General features: G+C 37.8%; 1 protein-coding gene across 2 annotated transcripts; it reads left to right on the plus strand.

Moving 5' to 3' along the window:
- The first annotated feature begins 1743 nt into the window (after positions 1-1743).
- On the plus strand, positions 1744-20095 carry LOC148117650 (zinc finger protein 120-like). Of its 2 annotated transcripts, XM_087902266.1 has the most exons (3): positions 1744-1880; positions 16755-16881; positions 17899-18122. In XM_087902266.1, the coding sequence occupies exons 1-3, from the start codon at positions 1863-1865 to the stop codon at positions 17982-17984; spliced, it is 231 nt and encodes a 76-aa protein (XP_087758392.1). In that variant the 5' UTR covers positions 1744-1862; the 3' UTR covers positions 17985-18122. The 2 variants fall into 2 exon arrangements, with proteins under 2 accessions (XP_087758392.1, XP_087758391.1); XM_087902265.1 differs by lacking the exon at positions 1744-1880 and having other exon boundaries at positions 17899-20095.
- Positions 20096-21551: the final 1456 nt, after the last annotated feature.

The following is a 21551-nucleotide window of genomic DNA, read 5'->3' on the forward strand; positions in this document are numbered from 1 at the left end:
TTTGGCTAAAGGTAGCAAAACCAGCTCATGATTGATCTTAGGATCAAGAGAAGTGGGGAATGTGGAACCCTCACCCCTTATTCTTAAAGGGGTAAGAAGAAATTTCCTAGCAGAATGTTTTCCCAGGAAGATAGTGGCCTTCCTCTGTCCTACCTGGCAGATTCCTAGCACAAGGTTACTTAGCTCAGCCCAGCCAGCCACCTGGTACTTGCTGATGAAGATGTCCTACCTCAAGAACAGTGACTTTGCCCTAAGAACATGGAGAAAGCAGACTTAACAGAATGGGAAAGAGCAAAAGTCCTTGTTCCCATGCCAAAGCAGCTTCAAAGATTCTCTTTGTAGTTATGTCTTTAAAAGCTTACCCCACAGAGGATATACAACTCCTCCCTAACTTGCTGTAAGGGGATGGAGATGAATTACAAACATGTCTGTATTAGACTGATTAAACCTTGCTTCTTACATACAGTCTGTGCCACTCTGGGGGTCTCTCTCTGGGGGTCATAATCTGGGCCCAACATGAGGCACTGGAATTTTCTGAGTTTGAGACCAGTCAGGCCTACAGAATGAGTTCCACAACTACACAGAAAAATCCTGTCTTGAAATCACCAAAACAAGAAAATCTGAATCAAACAAGACTATGATCTAACTTTAATTTTCTTACCTTCTGGTAGCAGCAATTACATATAAAGTATATTGAAGTAGAATAGTCTCTTTTTTGTAACCTTGCTCTGCCTACCAAGCTCATTCCTTTGTTAGTACTAGAGACTACTTCTTTGAAATTTTGGTGAATACTTAAAACCAGCTGAGACATCAAGCCTCATGGGCTGAACAACTACTGGATTTTTCACTTGATCTTTAGGAAAAGGCTGAGAAGCAATCTACTGGGTTCTTCAATTGTCATTTATAAGTAGATGTTTTTAGACAACCTGAAACACAGCTTGTGAGACATTCTAATAAGTCCACTTTTTATGTACCTGTTGAGCTTCATTCTACCTGTCCTGTTCATGTAGAGAATATTGAATACTGCAGTTGCATATTTTATTCACCGGACCATGGAGGATGATGTGCTGGCTAACAATAGTGTTCATGAAGACATTCCTACCAGCTCCATAATTCTCTACGTATTCACATTTCCATGAACACTGCTCTTTTTATTATTATTCATTTTCCTGGAGTTTGCTTCAAGTTTCAGTAATAAAACCCACAAAGCAAAGGAGCCATCATCCAGCCTTCTGATGGGGGAAAGGCCAATCATCTTGTTTGAGATCTGGCTCCTGCTTTTCTCTTTTCTGTTGTGTGAAATATCTGTGAAAACCATGTACAAAGTTCCGTAAGTTCATCCGACCTTAGCATGAAGCCACAGCACAAACATCTCCTTTTGTGACCTCAAAATTGTCTTTAGCTGTTAATATTCTGGGCATTCTTTCCCCTGTGGGACAGGGAATCCCTGCACTCACCTAGCACAGCACAGTGCACTGTACAAGCTAGCTGGTCCTGGAGGAATAAGGTAAAGTTCCTAAGGAGTGCAAGATTTTGATGGCTTCTGCTTTTATAGCCAGGGGCAAGTGCTATTGAAATGCATATCTCGGCCAATCAAGAAAAGATCTTTGACTCAGGTGGATGGAATGGCCAGAAACCTCTGTGCTGTCTCTTTAAGTACACTTCAGCCCTGCGGAGTTGTTATTTTCACTCATGCAGTACCAGCCAATCAGACCTCCAGGTGACCTGCCATTCAGAAGTGCAGGGCTCTTCTGGGCTTCAGCATTCAGAAGGGACTTTACAGAGGAGTTGGCACCCCTGGTTTCTTGTGCTGCCATGAAGTTATTGCTGCAGGGAGATGAAGAACTGAAAGTTTTGGCGAGATGAGGAACCACAGCTTGGTGAGCGGGGGGGGGGGGGGGGGGGGGGGGGGGGGCTGTCTCCAGATGGGGAGGAGCAGAGGGTGAGGTGCGGGAGACAGGATTTTGTGTCCTTCTGGGATTCGTGTGGGAAGCTGCTGCCAGATTCCCTGCATTGTTAAGTCCCATGCGGTCCTGTTAATTCCTAGACCTAAGGACAGGCCTCTGAATAACTTTGCGCTTTTGGCTTAATCTGCTTAGAGAATTGGGAGCAGGGTGCTGTGTGTACAAACATCTTTCTTCTCAACTACAATATGCCAAAGTCGCAGAAGTCTAGTTTATACAAGTTTATATACACTTCTCGATATTGAGCACTTTGCATTTAACCTTACGTACAATCTCCATTTATCTTTAACTATGTGGACGATATCAAGGCATCTCACCTGTTGGGTAGCACAGCACTTCTAAGCTGCAACGTAGAAGAGTAGAATTGATGATACAAAGGATTTGCCAATGACTTGGAAATAGTTCGGTCTCACAAAGTAGAATTTAGCTGAGGGAGGACTGTCTCTAAGACATCCAAAAGATAAATATATTTTAATCAGGGCTGTTAGAGTTTAGGATGCTAGGGTACACGTTGTTCAACTGGATTGTCCAGATACTTGGCTCCAAACCATTACAAAGAAGCCACCACTGATTTAAAACCAGACCCAGGCACATCACCATATCATAGAACAACCTCTATTAAGCCTTTCAAGGAGGGATTACAGGTTGGCACCCTAAGTGTGTGAAGTGATTTCTCAATGGAGAGGTATATTAATTCTTTAACAGCTGCATTTCCATCCTGTTAGAAAAATCGTTTCTGAGACAAGTTCCTTTATATTGACTCAGGTGGCCTTGCTCTGTTGCTGTCCAGGGCAATGACTTTGCTGTCCTGTACATTAGACTTTCAAAATTCCTAAAAAAATGATATTACCACCTCACAGTTTAAAATTATGCATTTGAGTCATGTAGTTTACGATGCAATGCAGTTGCAAGGAAAGGATTTGCATATGGAGCATTCCTTCTGTCTTCAGACCACAATAGGAGGAAGAGTTTATTGAAGCTGGTGGAGACACAGTGCAGAAAAGGAGAGGCTGGACTGAGGGTAAAAACTTTCCTCCTTCATAAGTAGTTGAGATTAACTATGTGAAATCAGGTAGTCAATTGTAGATGTTTTAGGAATGTCCTGATTGACAATTGTTTGCAGTCCACAGAGTGAAACAAGGAATCTGGGAAAGGGACTGACCTTATCTTTAAACCTATATTTATAGTAGTTCATCTAAAATAGAAGTTGTGGCCCTGCTTAACAGGACTTTTCTCTATTAAGACATTGATCTTTAGAGAAAATACATGAGAAATTTTTAATGTGCTCTAATATAAATCTATAGTCTCTGGAATACATGACCATAACGTTTGTCTTAAGTTTTCAAAATACTTTTTGAGATGACAACTACATCATATTTCCATTCTCCTTGCTGTCTTCAAGCCCTAAGATGCCTGTATTGTTTTATAATTCCTGGTCTGTTTTTCTGTAACAACAGTTACAAGTAACCATAGTTACACAGTAACAGTAGTTACTTTATGAATGTGACATGTGTCTTTAGGATTTCTCATCTCTGAGGCAATGGGATGGCTGCACTGGAAAGTGAGTGTGTAATGGAATGTGCACACAGAGGACCCTGTGCTTTGGATGAGGAACTGGATGTGCTCTAGGAGTAAAAGGAACAACTTATACTCAATACAAACTGTCTAAACTGGGGCCCTGTCTGCTGAGCTGGGAGGGCAGAGCTGGAAGGACTGTGGTGTCTGAGTCCTTTGATCTCTGATCCTGCTGTAGAGGAGCTGCTAATATTGTGAGGCCCAGCTGGGTGGCCCTAGCCAGTGAGGGATTCTGGGAAGGGTTAGCAATCAAGAGTATTAGTGGCAGACAGTTTGTGAGTTCTTTTCATGATTCTCTTCTGTCTCTGCTGTAGGGAGTCATAAGGAAGACCATAAACTATCCCGTAATGAGTGGGGGTGTTCAGAGCAGGTCTGTTGAACTGTCATTTCTGGTGGGACTTGGAAGTACCATGAGCTAGACTGTAGTTATGGTGGTCCATGTGGTTTATGTTGGCAGTGGCCCATGTTCTCTGAGCCTCTTTGTGTATGGAAATACTGGAGAAGGGGAGACTCCTCTGCCCTGGAATGGAAGAATATGATGATGCTGGTTTTATCTCTGTCCAGAGTATACACCTGGGCAATGCTTTTGTTGTACAGTGGGAAGAGAGATTAGAAAACTGAGGGTTTAGTTTCTAGAATTTCTGAATACTGTGGTCCTATTATTTGTGTTATAAAGATTACAAATAGTTTAGGACCTGGTAGAGCGATTGTTGAGTAGAATGCTTGCTTTTAACCTGGTGGTGCCACTAGCTGCAATGGTGTGATCCAGTGAAGCTTAGTTCCAGGGGATAAAAGTAGTTTCTGATTTGCAGAGATTTCTCAGGTGTGCATTGTATTAGACAGGGAGATAGGGAACAATCCACATATTCAGCTCTATGCCATGTAGCAGGAAGCAGATTTTAAATCATTTTATAGGTTGTTTTGGGGTTGAAAAAGACTAATTAGATTAACCCTTCATCAGGCATCTTAAAATATATGCCCAGTTAGCAAAAAGGGGTAATTAAGGCCTGCAGAGATATGTTACAGAATAGATTATTAACTCTTAAATTTTTAAATGCTAATAAAAAGGAAACAATAGGTGTGGGTAAACATTAGATAATAAAAAAGCCCTGCTAAATTAAACCAGTCTGTATGTTTTAAAGATACATTGCATTCTGAATAAAAACCAAGATATGTATTAAATTGGGGAATAAAGTTATAGAGACCACTGAAATCCTTAAAGATTAGTTTCAAACAAAAAGATCTCTTGAGTAAAAGAGACAATAGTTCATTAGAGAGCCTTATCATTCAATCTTTACTAATTTGTAAGACTAGCAGATGTTTTCCTTTTAATTAAATATAATTTCCAAAAATAAAATTCCATAAAGTTAGGGTTAAGGCCGAGTTTTGTGTTGTCTTTACAAAAGCATGAAAACATTGAACTAAGGAATCTAAAAACCACTAGACGACTGAGATATCTAAAAAATAACACATCGTCCAAATAAAATATCCCCATCCAAAAGAATAAATCGGCTTAACTGTCAATTATTATAATCATGTTAGGTGTGTTTTCAAGGTGAAACAAAAGACATTTTCTTTCCTGTTTATTTTCTTAAAGACAGATTCCTCTGTGTTCCTCTGACTTTCCTGGAACTCACTTTGTAGAACAGGCTTGCCTCGAACTCAGTGCGATATATCTGCCTCTGCTATGAAAGTGCTGGGATTAATGGCATGCACCACTACAGCCTGGAAAAATTTATTTTAAATAGAGAGGTGGTGTTGTTTCTTCATTTCAAATGTTGTTTGCTTGATATTTCCTATTTACTCAGGTAATATTATATCTTTCTGGGTTTTCTGATGGAGCTAAAGACTCAACAATTGTAATTATGCATGTTAACAAATTGAAAAAATGACATAAAATTGTACAAAGTATATAAGTCTAAGAGACATAGAAAGATTATTTAGGTTGGTAAGGTTAGGATAAAAAGTAATTTATGTACAACACCTTGGGTTTACTAGGATAGGATAGATGATCAAACATTTTCTCTAAATTTACCAAATGCAAATGGATTGGATATTTTTAGTATAATTCTTCAATGTATATATTATATATAGTTATTTTATTTAGTGTATATAGCTTTACTGTGTTAGTTAAAACCTTCACTTTCTAATTAGACAAATAGGTAAATGTGTGATATTTTGATTATATTCTCATAATAAAGCTTGCTTAGAGTCACAGCATTGTTAATCACTACTTGACAAAAAATTACCATAGAGGTTTGGAGGATTCCGGACAGATAGGAGTCAGGATTACATTGAAAATCATGTTTTTTGCTTCTCCTGGATTAGTTGATTACATCTTCCTGTAGTATGACCACTGGGTTCTGGTGTTACCATGTTGCTTTTTATGTTGTTGGATGAAATCTTGCATTGGCACCTACCCATCTCATTCTTCAGTTGGTACCAGCACTGTCTTTGCCTCTTGGTCCAATCCTTGAAGTGGTTGTTTTTGTCTTTGAGACCTGTTCTTGGCCAACTCTGTGTTTCAGAGACCCATGCCACTGAGGCCTGTCTTTGCACTCTATCTTGGCCTACTCTTTTGGTCTGCATTTCTGGGTCACTCTCTTGGTCCAGTCTGTGCAGTCACAGCTGGTGATTCAGGGTCCCTGTCTTGGTCCACACTGTGAAGCTGCATCTTGTGTTTTAATGTTCCTCTGAAGTTGCAAGGGGCTGGGAGGTAGCATGGGAAGTTTTGGTGGTGGAGTGAGACTTGTAGCTTTCAGAGTCTGATGGATGGTGTGGGGGTGTTTGAGCAGCATACCTGGAGAAAACTTGCCTGTTGGCAGGTAGTGTTTGGGCCCAGAGTTTTTCCCCAGTATGGAGGTCCTAGAGAGGTTGTTTGCTGGGTGGGTCATCACTCACCTCTTGGTCCTTTCTGTGTAATGGCAGTCTGTGCTTCAGAGTTCCACTTAGGTTGGGGGTGCATGGATAGGAGGGCTTGGGGCAGAGTGGGACTTGTAGCTTTCAAGGTTCAATGGATGGAATGGAGGTATTGGAGCAGCCTACTTTCAGGAAACTCACATGCTAGCTGGCTAGGGCAGCTGAGACCACTGGTGGGTGTCCTGGGGATTTGCTCTGGTATGGCGGGCCTAAAGAGTGGGGTGTCCTGCTGCATGTGTAATCACTCCCCTCTTGGTCCCCTCTGAGAAGTAGCAGGCTGTGTTTCATAGTTCCATTGAAGTTGTGGCAGGGGTTTGTAGGGGTGTAATAGGAGATTGGGGCAGAATGGGACTTGTAGAATTCAGTATCCAATGGATCATGAGTACATTTCTTAAACTTCAGTTTTTAAGTTTCTTCACTTATTGCTTGTTTCTTTGCTTTTCATTTTCTCAAGACAGGGGTTTTCTGTATCTTTGAAGTCTTTTTATTTTGTTGTTTTTTGTTTTTTTTTTTTTTTCGTTTCTCAACACAGGGTTTCAGGTAGTTTTAGAGCCTGGCCTGGAACTAGCTCTTGTAGACCAGGTTGGCCTCAAACTCACAGAGATTCACCTGTCTCTGCCTCCTGAGTGCTGGGATTAAAGGTGTACATCACCCTTCTCTGGCCAACAAGGCTTTAGTGGATTTTTCAAGAAAAGGTTTCTCTGTGTATGTCAGGCTCTGCTGGCACTCAACGATACAGCAGGTTGTTCTCAAACTCACAAAGATCTGCCTGTCTCTTCCTCCCTGGTGCAGGAGTTTAAAGCATGCACCACCACTTCCTGGCCAAACTTGCATTTCTTTATATCCTTTTTTGTGTGTGAAAATATGGTAATATTTATTGTGTGATTCCATACAATAGAAACTGTCTTTACACTTGCATAACCACACAGGAGAAATGGGACCAGTGTTGTACTAGATATTCTAAGAAATACATTCTGAATTAAAGGAGGATATTTTTTAACTGACTGAGTTTTCAGATGTAATTTTGCATGAATTAGAATTCATGTGTTCTCTTAAACTTCTGTATGAAACACAAAATCTAGAGAGAGTTGATGCATTGGTACTAGATTTGAAGAAAGTTTATAAACATCCCATTCATTTCATGTCTTTGCTGTCTCTGTCCCCTTCTATCATCATGGTGAATTCCTCTAAGCTTCCATATCATTTCCAAAGGAAATTTCAGGTAAAACTATGTGTCTTCTATGGAAAAGGACATATGGGCATTCCCAATTGGCCCGACTCCATCCTGTTGTTTTTTTTTTTTTTTTGAAATGTGTTTCTTTTTTTTTGGCATAATAGATAAAAATACTAATAAGAGTTTAAAAACCAAAATTCTGATCTCTTTGAATCAAGAACTATGATTAATTTACCAGGTCCCTTCAGGAAGTATTATTTATACTTCTCTTGCAACTTTTTCTTCTAAACTGAAATCAGGTACAAATATTTGATCATGTAATTTGGGTCCTTTTGAACTGTTCCTTACCTATTATTTTGATTGTAAAATAGAGGAAGTTTGCTGTGGGACAGTGGTCCTGAACTTTTTAAAGATTTGTCAATTGTATTTTTAACAAAATGCTCATTGGCCAGTGGCCATGCGGGAAGTATATGCTGGATGACCAGGCAGGACGTATAGGCAGGGCTGATCAGAGCAGGAGAATTCTGGGAAGAGGAAAGGTTCAGCCTGCAGTTATCACCCAGAGGCAGAGGACATAAATGAGATTGCCTTGTTGATAAAAGGTACCAAGCCATGTCACTGACACAGATAAGACTTATGGGTGATTATAAGATGCAAGGGTTAATAGGAAGCATGAGCTAATAGACACACCAGTTTATAATTAATGTAGACCTTTGTTTCTGTTCCTGCCCAGGACAATGACCTAGCTGTCCTCCATATTACACTTTCAAAATTCTTAGATAAAAAGTGTGTACCACCTCATAGCTTTAAAATTGTGCATTTGAGTCATGTAGTTGACTATCCAATGGAGTCACAGGGAAAGGATTTGCATATGGAGCATTTCTTCTGTGTTCAGACCACAATAGGAGGAATAGATTATTGTGTACACTGCAGGGGACACAGCATAGGCAATCAGGTGTTGGTGCCACCATTATGAAAAAGGGGCCGACTGTGGTAGGGGGAGTGATTTTGTAATTTACCATTATGGTTTATTTTAATTAGTGACCTGTTAATGAATACGGAGCAGATGGTGAGTGATGAACACTTTGCGAAGGTTATCGTGAGCCAATGAACATTGAATTTGCAATTAGGAAACAATACTATGAAGATATGAATGATCTTGCTTGGCACAATTATGTCAGTTCAGACGTTTGGGAAGCAGACCACTGATTGTAACTCTACTTTTCACATTGTACATCTTAGCAGCCAACATATGCATATTGGCAACATCAATCTATCCCCTATTAATGATGTCCTGTCTCTTAGGGAAGGGCCTACTCTTTTTCAAAGTCAATATAGAAAAGTTTTATTTAATCCTAAAAGTGTATTATTTTTATCACTTTAGAAATCACTTATTGAAATCATTTGGAAATATTTAATTTAAGGGTATTGCTGCTCTTACCTCTATTTGTTTCTGTTCTCCAATGTTTCTAAGTCATTAATAGTTTCATTTCATTTCTCTCATGATATTGACTGTAGATTTCTGTGTAGAGAAATGTCTCCTATAGTTTAGCTTTGCCTCATGCTACATAACTGAGAATCATTTGAAGACCTAATTCTTCCACTGCTGCTCAGTGCTGGGAAAACAAACCTGCAACTTTTTCCATGTGATCCTTTGGCCCCAAATCTTTCTTAATATTTCCATGTGCCAAGAAGGTTGTTAAGGCAGAATTGAAAAGTAATAGACTGATATCTGAAAAAAATATTATTTCTGTTGGATAGTTATTACTGCTGACTCCTTTAGATCTACAGTGAAAAAAAACACATAGAAAGGATTGAAAGAAAAGAAAAGTATTAGCTAATTTCAGATGGCAATACAGTGGTGGAAAATTGGGCTTTTCAAGGATTTTGCACCATTAAAGAGAAGAGCCTTGCTCTTCATTGAAAGCCAAGCAATGTACCTTACAGTGTAGAATGTATCCAGCTAATCTCTTAATTTCTGGAAGGCATATGCAAGAAAATTCCTTATCTCAGGGCAACATCATACAGAACCTGTAGTCATTTTTGTTCAAGCTTGGTAGAATACCCCATATGGTCTGTCCAGCAGAATTCAGTTGGGGTTCCCTAGGAAGGGACACTGAGTGGGAGGAAAATTTAGATCAAGAGAAATGAAGACACAAACATAGGTTGAACCAGGAGGACTGAAGGCCACTACGAACCAGCTCCAAGTTTATTTCTCAGACAACATATATACTGTTTTCAAGTAAAGTTCACTCTCTGAATCTCTTAAATCTCAGTTGTCATTAACTAGGAAACAAAATCTTGAAACAATTCATTAGGTTTTACTTTTATCTTAGACAAATTTTTTGTTTTTTTTCCAATGCAAGGTAATTTATACCAGGCCTGTTTTTGCTGGAATATTGAGCATATACTGCCATATCAAATTTCAACTGATGATCTGAATTTTTATAATCACCTTCTCCTGCTAGCATGTCAAACTTAATAGGCACCTTTAAATTTTTTATGATTTATTTAACTTTATTTTATGTGCATTGGTGTGAAGGTGTCAGATCCCCTGCAACTGGATCTTCAGACAGTTGTGAGCTGCCATGTGGGGGCTGGGAATTGAACCCAGGTCCTCTGGAAGAGCAGTCAGTGCTCCCAACTACTGAGCCATCTCTCCAGCCCCATACAGGCATATTTTGAGCTTTGTTAATATTAAGTATACGTTCACATACTCATGGAATTATGATTCCACAATACATAATCTCCTCCAGACAAACAAGCCCTAGCCAATTTTTTCCAATCCACAGGAGGCAAAGCTTTAACTGCTATTGTCTATAAAAATTGCTTGAATAAATAGAGTTTTTGGCACAATTTGAGAATCAGTATTTTTTAATTCTTTAAGTTGTGTAAAAGGTGAAGGCATGTGAACTTTCAGCACATTTCCTTGAGCATCCTGATGTTCTATAACTGAAAATAAATTAGATCCTTGAATGACTTTTTTCTTGGCTCCTCTCTTAATGCTTCCATATAATGGGCTAATAGTCAAAGTCTGTTAAGAATTTGCAGGCTTCTGGACCATAGAGATTATAGGAAATTTCTTTTCTTTAATAGTATAATCCTCAGGAGAATCTAAATCTGTCTCTGCTCTGGGGGAAGGCGAGGGAGTGCTCCTTCTTGAGCGTCTCCATGAACTCCTCTGTGAGATCTTTCATGAAGTTTTATTTTTTTTGCCAGGAAGGAATTTGGACTGCTTTCTGTTTTTTATTTAAAGAGTCTATTGGATTCCTCAGCCCCTTAGTCGCTGACTGTTTTTCAGCTGCCTTAATCATTTATATGACTGTTCTTCAACATTCATAGATAAATGTGGGAAATCTGAATCAGGACACTTAGAAGTCCCCTTCTTTTGATTTCACCTCTTTATCAGGAACCTCTCTTTTAAATTTTCCCTCATCATCATTATCTGATGTGATATCATCAGATGACTTTTCAGAAGCATTTGCATTAAACAGTTCCTTCACTGAAACAGAAACTTAGTTTTACTATTACTTCAGTTTGGGTACCATTTCTGTCTTTCAGGACAAAGATCTAAGCCATCATGAATAAGTGTTGAGAGTCTGAAAATATCTTCTGAAATGTTCTCTGGATCATGTACATCATAATATTGCTGTATTTTGACTCCAATACACCCCTCATCTGCACTCAAGGTTCTGTGCTCAGGAAACCAAGGACAAATTCTTTCAATAAATTCCAAAAATTTATACTGTTGTTGATACCCTACGTTAGCACTTATGGGTTTTAAAATATACCTAAATAAATGTACAAAGAATTCTTTACTGTTTTTTGTTCCATATTTACTTTTTACATTTATATAAAAGTTACTTCTTATTTAAGTTACTTCTTTCCTTATTTTACACTTACATGGCAGTTACTAAATTATTTTTTCATGCTGCATAGCTAACCTCTTTCATCTTGTATATACACTCCTGCATTAACTTTCCTTTGTATTTACGGCAATGGCTCCCTGAGGAAGCTCACTGCAGATCTCCCTTTAACTGAGTACTGAGTACACTCTTTCATCCTGAGGTGTCCTTGTGTTGTTCCTCCCACCCCCTGGCACATCACAGCATTTGGTGCCAATCTCTTGAAGACCACTCATTGGAATTTTCCTGGCGATTCCCTGTGAGTGGATACTGAGACTGAGAAAAAGTTAGATTAAGAGAAATGAAGACAGAAACATAAGATAGACTGGGAGGACTGAAGGCCAATACCAAACAGCCCTTAGTTTATTTCTCAGCCAGTATATAAACTATATACAGTCAATAGGCAGAACAAAGAGCAGTTAAGTCAGGTAACCATTTTTCTGCACTCTCCTTGTAATACAGTTCAATGAGGTGCATTATCTTATCCAGCTAAGCAGCTTCTAATCTCTGATGACTTGCTGTTGCTGGCCTGCACCAGCCCCAATCTCAATTTACAAAGTGTGCTCTTTGAACTGGGCAAAATGTTCTTTCTATGGGCTAACACAGACATTACTCATAGCCCTCAAGATTACTGGAAAATGCAGGGCAGGCAAGCTTGAACTCAAATGACTTCTTTAAGACAGAAAGGCCTCTAAATAAAAACTGAGATATGTGGACTCCTGCATTGGTCTCAGGATTTCATAGAGCTAAGAACTAGTGGCTGGCTGCTCTGCTTCTCTGATCTTTTAGCTTTCACCCTAGTATTTGACTCCAGGTTTTATGAATAAGACCAATTAGGATTTGCGCTATAACTACTAATTCTAAAACAAGTCTTCTTCTTACTTCCTATCCATTATTTTGTGCTTAAGTTTTTATCAAGTAAGTTAAAATTAAGTTTTTGAATTCTGTACATGCTGCACATATTTTGGTCTTTTAACCTTTGAACTTTACTACATATAACATTTTCATTATCTGCTCTTTGGTTAAGGGGCATCTAGGTTTTATTCAGGTTTGGGCTTTTACTAATAATGCTGCTATGAACATAGTTGAACAAATATTCATGTAGAATTATTTGGTTGTGCATCTTTTATGTATATGCCCAAGAATTGTATTTCTTTGTCCTGAGGTAGGTTGATTCCCAATTCTCTGAGAAACGTCAATAAATTCCAGAGTTGTACAAGTTATCAATCCTCAGAATATTGGGAATCAATATACCACAAGACCCAGGTATACCACCCTGTGCATATTCCCAAAGCTTTCTCTTCCATCCTACTACATGGACACTTGTTCGACTCTGTTCATGAGCCAGAAACTGCTGTGTCTGTGAGAGATTGTGTTGATTGATGATTGATATAGGAAGTCCCTAAGAAGGTGGATCTGTGCTGGGATGTGGAACATTCTGAGCATGAGGTAGTGACTAGACAAGAGAGAAAGGCTGTAAACTGTCTTTGCAATTGGGTTTTGCCTTCAACTGTTACCTTGCAGTTTTTCCTACTCTTCCAAAATAATTGAGTGTGATTTGACACAATCAATGAAATAATCCCATTTACTGCCTGGGATGCTTTCAGTTTGAGGATTTAATCACAATAGCATAAAAGCAGGTTAGTACAAACAATTACAACACTAAAGTTGATTTTGTTTCTCAGTAGAATATAGGAATGATGACTTTTGCAAGAATGTGGAAGATATCAAAATTTTTATGTGACAAAAAATAGAAACCTGAACATAATTCATGTGGGACCAGGAAAATGAAAATGTAATGGCAGAAAGTGGGTATTGAGATCATAGGATTTCAGTTGAAAATAAACTTGATTAAAATAAAGAAGCCTGAGGTCTTTTGTCTGATATATATATATATATATATATATATATATATATATATATATATATCTTTGGTATTCCTAGACAGGGTTTCCCAGTGCAACAGTGTGGCCTCAAACTCAGAGGAATTCACCTGCCTCTGTCTCCCCAGTGCTGGGCGTAAAGGCATGTGTCACCACCATCCAGACTTTTTTGTGATATTTTGGCTCCAAAATTTTTCTTATTCTGCCTATGCTCTAGAAATTTGGTAATGCCAAATTAAAAAGTAATTGGCTAATATCTTAAATGGAATATTTAAACCGTTCAATAGTTATCACTGAAAACTATTTATCATTTAGGCGTCCAGTAAAAAAAAACAAGTAGGGCAATATAAAATAAAGAGTTAGTTTTTAAGGACATTTTGGGTTAAAACAGGCAGGAATTTTCAAAGAGTTTATTATCAGTACAGAAAAGCGATTATTGTGCAGTGGAAGCTTATCAAGATACCCTAAGGGTAAGACTCCATACACATAAACCTTCAATTTAGGGAAGGTTGAGCAATGTGATTCATAGTCTCAGGAAGCTACTTCATTCAAAACCTTCTGCACCTGTGGTCCAAGCTCATTAGTTTTCTTTGCAGTTAAAAAAAAAAACCTACTTCTCAGCATCACCACTAATGTGTTGGTCTTGGGAACATGAAAGAATTAAAATTTAAGAACATGGCTTTTTAGTTTATGGTTACAGTTTTCCATTGTTGCAGGCATCTGTGTTTGACAGTCAAAAGCCCAGTGAGGAGACAGTGAGAGTTCATTGCATGAAGCTGTGAGGATTGAAGCTGGGTGTGTTGTTGTTGGTTGTTTCTTTTACTCTCTTGTTCCTTTAGGGCCTGCCACCCAGGTCTCAATTAAATTTCACACATTGAGGTTTTTTTTTATATAAATGCTTGACTTTTGGTTGTTTCAAAGCAGGTTGTTTTTAACTTAATTGTTCTCTCTACATTTCCCCCTGGCCTTTATCTTTATTCTGTATTCCTCTCTTTATTTCTTACCCCATGGCTTGCTGTGTAGCTGGATTAAAGCCTCCTGTTTTTCTCTCCTTGTTGTCTTTTCTTTCTTTTTTTCTCCCAGATTTCCCCTCCCATTTATTCTCTTTTCCTCACAGACCTGCCTATCCTTTCTTGTCATGTGATAGGTCATTTAAATGTTTTTTTAGACCAACCAGGTATTTTAAGTAGGCAAAGCATCACAACTTGACAGAGCTAAACCAATGACGCACTTCTTTTCATCATTAAAACAAATGTTCCACAGCATAAATAAATATAACACATTTAAATATATTATTTCACAACATACTGAGTTACATTAAGAGCCCAAAGATGTTAAGATACCTAAGTTATGACATAACTTTTATGGAGAGCTAGCTGGTTATAGTGAGTGGAAGTTACCAAAGAGAGAAATGCATGAAAAGTTGCAAGCATAGGGCCACTTAAGTCATTTGAAACTGAAGCCCATACATCTGACCAGAGAGGTACTGACCAGGATTTGACGTTTGTCTTGCTCTGCTTCAGTCTTGTCTTGGTCCTATCTTCTCTTACTGTGTCTTTATTTTTATCTTTTGGAATGTTCATGGTTTTTTGTGCCAATGATGTTAGAAAGAGGTAAAGTGTTTTCAGGTTTTATAAGATGTTGCTGTCAACAGATTGTCTTGAGTGCCAGAGGAGACATTACACATTTGGACAGTGTAGGGACCATTGCAGATGAGGGTCATTAAATATCTATCCTTGAAATGACTAAATGCATTTTTCCATTGTTGACCTTGAACCAATAGTGGCCCGGGTCAGAACGTACTTGATTGAATGAACAATCTCCCAGAGAAGATCATGTATTTGAACAAGTTTCTCTCTTTGGTGGTTTTCTTTCACTGTCCTGTGAATCTTTAGTAGAAGAAGCCTGTCTAGATGAAATTCCTCATTTTATGTGATGAGTCTCAATACTCTCAACTAATTTCCTGATTTTTATATCTACTGTTTTATGCTTGTCATTAATTAGACAATTTCCTACTTATACTGAAATGCTTTTGCTATCATTATAGGCTTGATCTCTACATTCTATATCTTACCTATATTCTATAAGTAAAAATGAGATATAGCAGAAACAGTTGCTAGTAAGGAGTTTTGCAACCTGCTATATTAAATGTTTGGTTTGCTTGTCTAAGTAGCCCTTACTGTGTGGCTCCAAAGTAAAGGGGGGACTCATTTCTGGCTCTATTCTTTTTTATATTATTGAGTGATAGCCCTGCTATATAAGTTTTTTTTACGTCAAGTATATGCTGCTGTGCTGAGCTTTACACATATCTTGAATTTTAAAATTTGAAAGAGGGTATCACTCTGACTCCCAGGATGCCATGTATTTATGACACTAATACTGACTGAGCATTCTGAGCCAGTTAATTGCCAGTGCATGAACTTCTTCTGTCTTGTTATGTTTGATTTGATTTTTTAAAAATCAATAGGACTATTTTATATGTCTGAATGGATATTCATTACATGGGTACCTGGTCATCAAAGTTTTCAAAAGATCTCAGAATTCCTGATCATAGAACAATGGAAAGTTGTGATCCCCATGTAAGCCCTGGAAAATGTGCCCACCTCCATTTAAGACCAGTAAAAACTCTGAATTACTCTGCCCTCTCTCCAGCTCTGTGTTGATTATATATGACCAACATTTATATTTCTAGTGCTTTCATCTCTCTATTTTAACTGCTTTATATATGATGTTCCTTTCTACAAAATGTTATTGGAATTACAGTTTTAATTATGACACTTTAGATGTCTGGAAGGTGAATTCAGAACTGGAGTGAATGCAAAATTATTTGTAAGAACTTCAATAAATATCTTTCAGTTCTTTCTATCCCATTTGTTTGTTTCACTGATTTTTGCAATGGAGACAGTGTCTTACTGTGGACTTCCACCTGTACTGGACCTGATTGCATAGCCTTGACTAGCATTCAAGTCTGAGACAAATATACCCACCTCTGTTTTCTGAGTGTTGTGGTTAAAGGCACAATATACCAGAACACCCAGTGTGCCCATATTACTTTCTTTGTGGTCTGTAATTCTTCATACAATTATTTCATGCACACTATGTACTATTGACCTATTTTTTGTCTCTTCCTCTCAATAGAGGTGGTATCCCATACAAAGGGTACAGAAATGATGGAGTTGACCCTGCATTTCAATTTTCATTTAAAGTGACTGTCTATGTCATGGAATAAGAGTAAGGAATACCAGAATTATATGTCTATACTCTGAAAGAAGTATGCATTTCCAACTTTGTCACTGTCATGCTTTTCATTTTACACATGTGTGGTGTATTTTAGAAGGCAGTGAATTATGATGATGTGTGTATCAACTTCACCTGGGAAGAGTGGGATTTGCTGAATCCTTTCCAGAAGAATCTCTATAAAGATGTAATGCTGGAGACCTACAGGAACCTCATTTCTATAGGTAAAAATGAATTTCCTTCTTGTTTCAAAATATGGAAACAACTTTTCCTTGGCTAAGAATGTTGTTCTGCAATTTGATTTAGAAAGAAGAATGAGGTGAATACAGCAGTCATTGTTTTTAGGTGTACTTAAGATGATAAGTTAAATGTTACACATTCTTAAATGATATAACATATATTCTGGTTCTGTATTTTAGGATACATTGGGGAAGACCATAACACTGAAGGACATTGGCAATATTCTAAAAGACATGCAAGATAATTTTCATGTGCAATATGATAACAATGTGCCTGTGATGACATTGCACTTTTTCCTAGAACTTTTAAATAAAAGCAGAAATGCAAATAAGCACAGCTTTAAGTGCATAGATGGTTATTAAATCCTCACAAATCCATATACCTCAATTTCATGTATGTGAATTATTCTTCCTTTCCTATGTGTATCATATACTACTCTTGATATAAGCCTATAAGCATAGGGATATGGAAATATTTAACATAGTTTTCCTTTGGAACAAACAGAAGATAAGCAGTAGTTCCCATGTAGAGTATACTTGTTGAATTTGATTCAAGTATACAATACTGATGGTTTTCTTCCATCATTATTAATATATAAATATTACAAAAATGCTCCATGAGTTCTAGGTCTGTGCAAATACTTCTGAATGTTCACTTAGCAAATATATATGATTCACAGTATAGTAAAATTTATGAATGCAGTAAAGTTGGTAAATCTCTCAGTATATTCAGTTGTCTTCAAAAATGTGAATACGATATAAAAATATTTTTGTAAATGTGAAAACCTAACCTATGAAGTAAAGGAATTTAGCATTATAATTATTTTCCTAGAGCAAACTGACCCCTAATTAAAAGCAAACGTGATTTTAAAGAGTTATAAAACATTAATAACTAATTTCTTTTTAGAATTGAAACAAGTTATGAATTAATTCATACACATATAAGATTCAACAATGTATTGAATGTGGTAAAGCTTTTAAATGTGCCAATTTTCCTTGCAGGATTGGAAGGAATCAAAATGGAGAAAAGAAACTTTCAGTGTATACTCACTGTGTTGAAGCCTTGTCTTATGACACTCACCTACTAAGGAATGAAAAAACACATACTGGAGAAAAATGGTGTAAAAGTAAGCAGCGTGGTAAAGCCTTTGCTTATCACAATTCTGTTCAAGTGCTTAAAAGAAAACACACTGGAAAAAAAACGCTATAAATGTAATCAAGATGATAAAGACTTAGTTCTTTATGAAACTCATAAAAATCGTAAAAGAACACATACTGGAGAGAAACCTTATGAATGCAATCATTGTGGTAAGGCCTTTGCATGGAACAGTGATCTTCAGAAACATAAAAGAACACATACTGGAGAGACACCATATGAATGCAATCATTGTGGTAAGGCCTTTGCATGGAACTGTGTTCTTCAAAAGCATAAAAGAACACATACTGGAGAGAAACCCTATGAATGTAATCAGTGTGGTAAGGCCTTTGCAGTTCAGAGTACTCTTCAAATACATAAAAGAACACATACTGGAGAGAAACCCTATGAATGTAATCAGTGTGGTAATTTCTTTGCTGCTCAGTGTAATCTTCAAAGGCATAAAAGAACTCATACTGGAGAAAAACCTTATGAATGTAATCAATGTGGTAAGGCCTTTGCCCTGCACAGTCATCTTCAAAGGCATAAAAGAACACATACTGGAGAAAAACCCTATGAATGTAATCAGTGTGGTAAGGCCTTTGCATCTCAGACTACTCTTCAAAATCATAAAAGTACTCATACTGGAGAGAAACCCTATGAATGTAATCTGTGTGGTAAGGCCTTTGCACGTAAGGATCATCTTCAATTGCATAAAAGAACACATACTGGAGAGAAACCCTATGAATGTAATCAGTGTGGTAAGGCCTTTGCATGTCACAGTAATCTTCAATTGCATAGAAGAACACATACTGGAGAGAAACCCTATGAATGTAATCAGTGTGGTAAGGCCTTTGGACATCTCAGTCATCTTAAAGTGCATAGAAGAATACATACTGGAGAAAAACCCTATGAATGTAATCAGTGTGGTAAGGTCTTTACACAGTAAAATGCTCTTAAATTCCATGAAAGAACACATACTGGAGAGAATCCCTATGAAGGTAATCAATGTGGTAAGGCCTTTGCCCAGCAAAGTAATCTTCAGAATCATAAAAGAACACATACTGGAGAGAAACCCTATGAATGTAATCAGTGTGGTAAGGCCTTTGCACAGTACAATGCTCTTAAATACCATGGAAGAACACATACTGGAGAGAAACCCTGTGAATGTAATCAGTGTGGTATGGCCTTTGCAGTTTAGAGTAACCTTAAAAGGCATAAAAGAACACATACTGGAGAGAAACCCTATGAATGTAATCAATGTGGTAAAGACTTTGCCCTGCACAGTCATCTTCAAGGGCATAAAAGAACACATAGTGGAGAGAATACTTATGAAGGTAATCAGTGTGGTAAGGCCTTTGCCCAGCAATGTAATCTTCAGAAGCATTAAAGAACACATACTGGAGAGAAACCCTATGAATGTAATTAGTGTGGTAAGGCCTTTACATCACTGTGTACTCTGCAAAATCATAAAAGACCACATACTGAAGAAAAACCCTATGAATGTAATCAGTGCGGTAAGGCCTTTGTTCGACACATTACTCTTCAAATACATAAAAGAACAGTTACTGGAGAGAAGGAAACCCTATGAATGTTATCGGTGTTGTAATGCCTTTGCATGTCACAGTAATCTTCAATTGCATAGAAGAACACATATTGGAGAGAAACACTATGAATGTAATCAGTGTCATCAGGCCACTGCAATTCTCAGTCTTCTTCAATTGCATAAAAAGCACAGTGTAGAGAGAAACGCTATGATTGTAATCATTTTGGTAAGGCCTTTGCAAAACACAGTCATCTTCAAATATACAAAAGATCACAGTAGAAAGAACCCGTATGAATGTACTCAGTGTGGTTAGGCTTTTGGAGACCACTGTACTCCTCAAGGCAATAAAAGAACACATTGTAGGGAAATTTTAGGAATGTGTATCAGTGTCAGAAACACTTTTCACATGTTATTCATCTTCAAAGGCATAAAAGAACACAGACTGGAGAGATAACTGTAAATGGAATCTGTGTTAAATCCTTTGTCACAATCATAAAATAAACCATCTTGCACAAAAACTCTATGAATTTAATATGTGTATTCTTCAAAATCTAGAGAAAAATCATAGTATAGTGAAACCATCTCTTATTGTGTAGACAAAAATGGATAGTGTAAAAATCTGTTCAAGCACTATGATATCTCTTTATTTTGTTCGAACCTGGAAACTAATGGACAAAACCTTTTTTGGAGCCTTATGGGTAGGAGAAAGGGCTAGTCAAGGAAACACAACTCTGAACTGAAAGCAGAGCCAAAAGCAAGCACATTTTATCTGAATCTAGAAGTAGCTCGAGAAACAATATCTCCCTGAAAGCAGCCCAAACATTAAAAAGTGCCAGTGAATGAAACACCTTCTCAAAACACAAACAAATAATAAAGCCCACTCTACCCTTTTCCAAGTCAGCTCAAATGTAACCAATCCTTCAGTATAAAATCCAGCCCATCCCTGATCTTTTTCAGGTTCCGGGATTAAAATCTAGCAAAATCCCTCTTTCAAAATCTTCTTTGATGCCCCCTGGTCCTAAGAATCCCTATATGAGCCATATGCAAATAAAGTATGCAGCTGCCCCATTCCACACTGGCAGGGGTATTTATACTCTTGGTTTCTTCCCTCTCAAATAAATCTCTTGATTCGAGATTTGTGTGAAGACATTCTTTGACTGGAATGCTTCAAAAACTCCTCAAGTTGTGCTGACATATAATTGTTACGTTTATTTGGAAACCCTTATGAGAACTGAACTCATCCCAGATGTGATGGATCACTTTTAACTTCTCTGGCCACAATAAATATTTTTTGTTTCTCATCTCTCAGCTCTTTAACTATAATCAGAGAGTTGTTTGCTGCTGCCCCATTTGCATGAGCATGTCTCCCTGTAGGATGTGTGCCCATGTGAGCATGCACGTGCACCGCTGCCCTGTGCCAAAGATGCTGGCAGGCTCTGGGCCAGAGAACAACAGAGGAAAGTGGTCAGTGTGTGCCTCTCCTTGGAGAAGCTTTTTTGAGACGCAAAGTTCTGGAACTGATCCAATAAAAATTTATAGGAGGCTAAAGGCAGAGGCTGTCTGCCTCATCTCTATCAGGATAAAAAAGAAGGTGAGTAGACAAAAATGTACAGTAATGACAGACAAACAGGTACTGGTACCGCTTACCATTTTTAGAAACATAATCACACAAAACAGCAATGTAGTAACAGTCAAAACCCAGATCAAGAAAACATGCACTCATTCCTTTACACCTTTTTAAAGCTCTTGATTTATACTTCATTCTGTAGGAAAGCAGGAGCACACATATACAAGTTATTTCTTATTTTATTCTTAATTATTTTACAATTATACTTGAGTTACTTCTTACTTGATTTTCATGCTACCCTGCTAACTTCTTTTTTATATTTACACTGTACAACTGCTGATGCTCCCAGGATATCCTTAATGCACCACAGAGCACCCTTGGAATTTGCGGTGTCCCTACGAAGATGC

The sequence above is a fragment of the Myodes glareolus genome, chromosome 27 (assembly GCF_982192425.1).
Source record: "Myodes glareolus chromosome 27, mMyoGla1.1, whole genome shotgun sequence".
In the NCBI taxonomy this organism is placed as follows: Eukaryota; Metazoa; Chordata; class Mammalia; order Rodentia; family Cricetidae; genus Myodes; species Myodes glareolus.

Excerpts from the sequence above, each read along its gene's own strand:
- LOC148117650 (XM_087902265.1), top strand. The coding sequence starts at position 17,988 with ATGAAAAAACACATACTGGAGAAAAATGGTGTAAAAGTAAGCAGCGTG.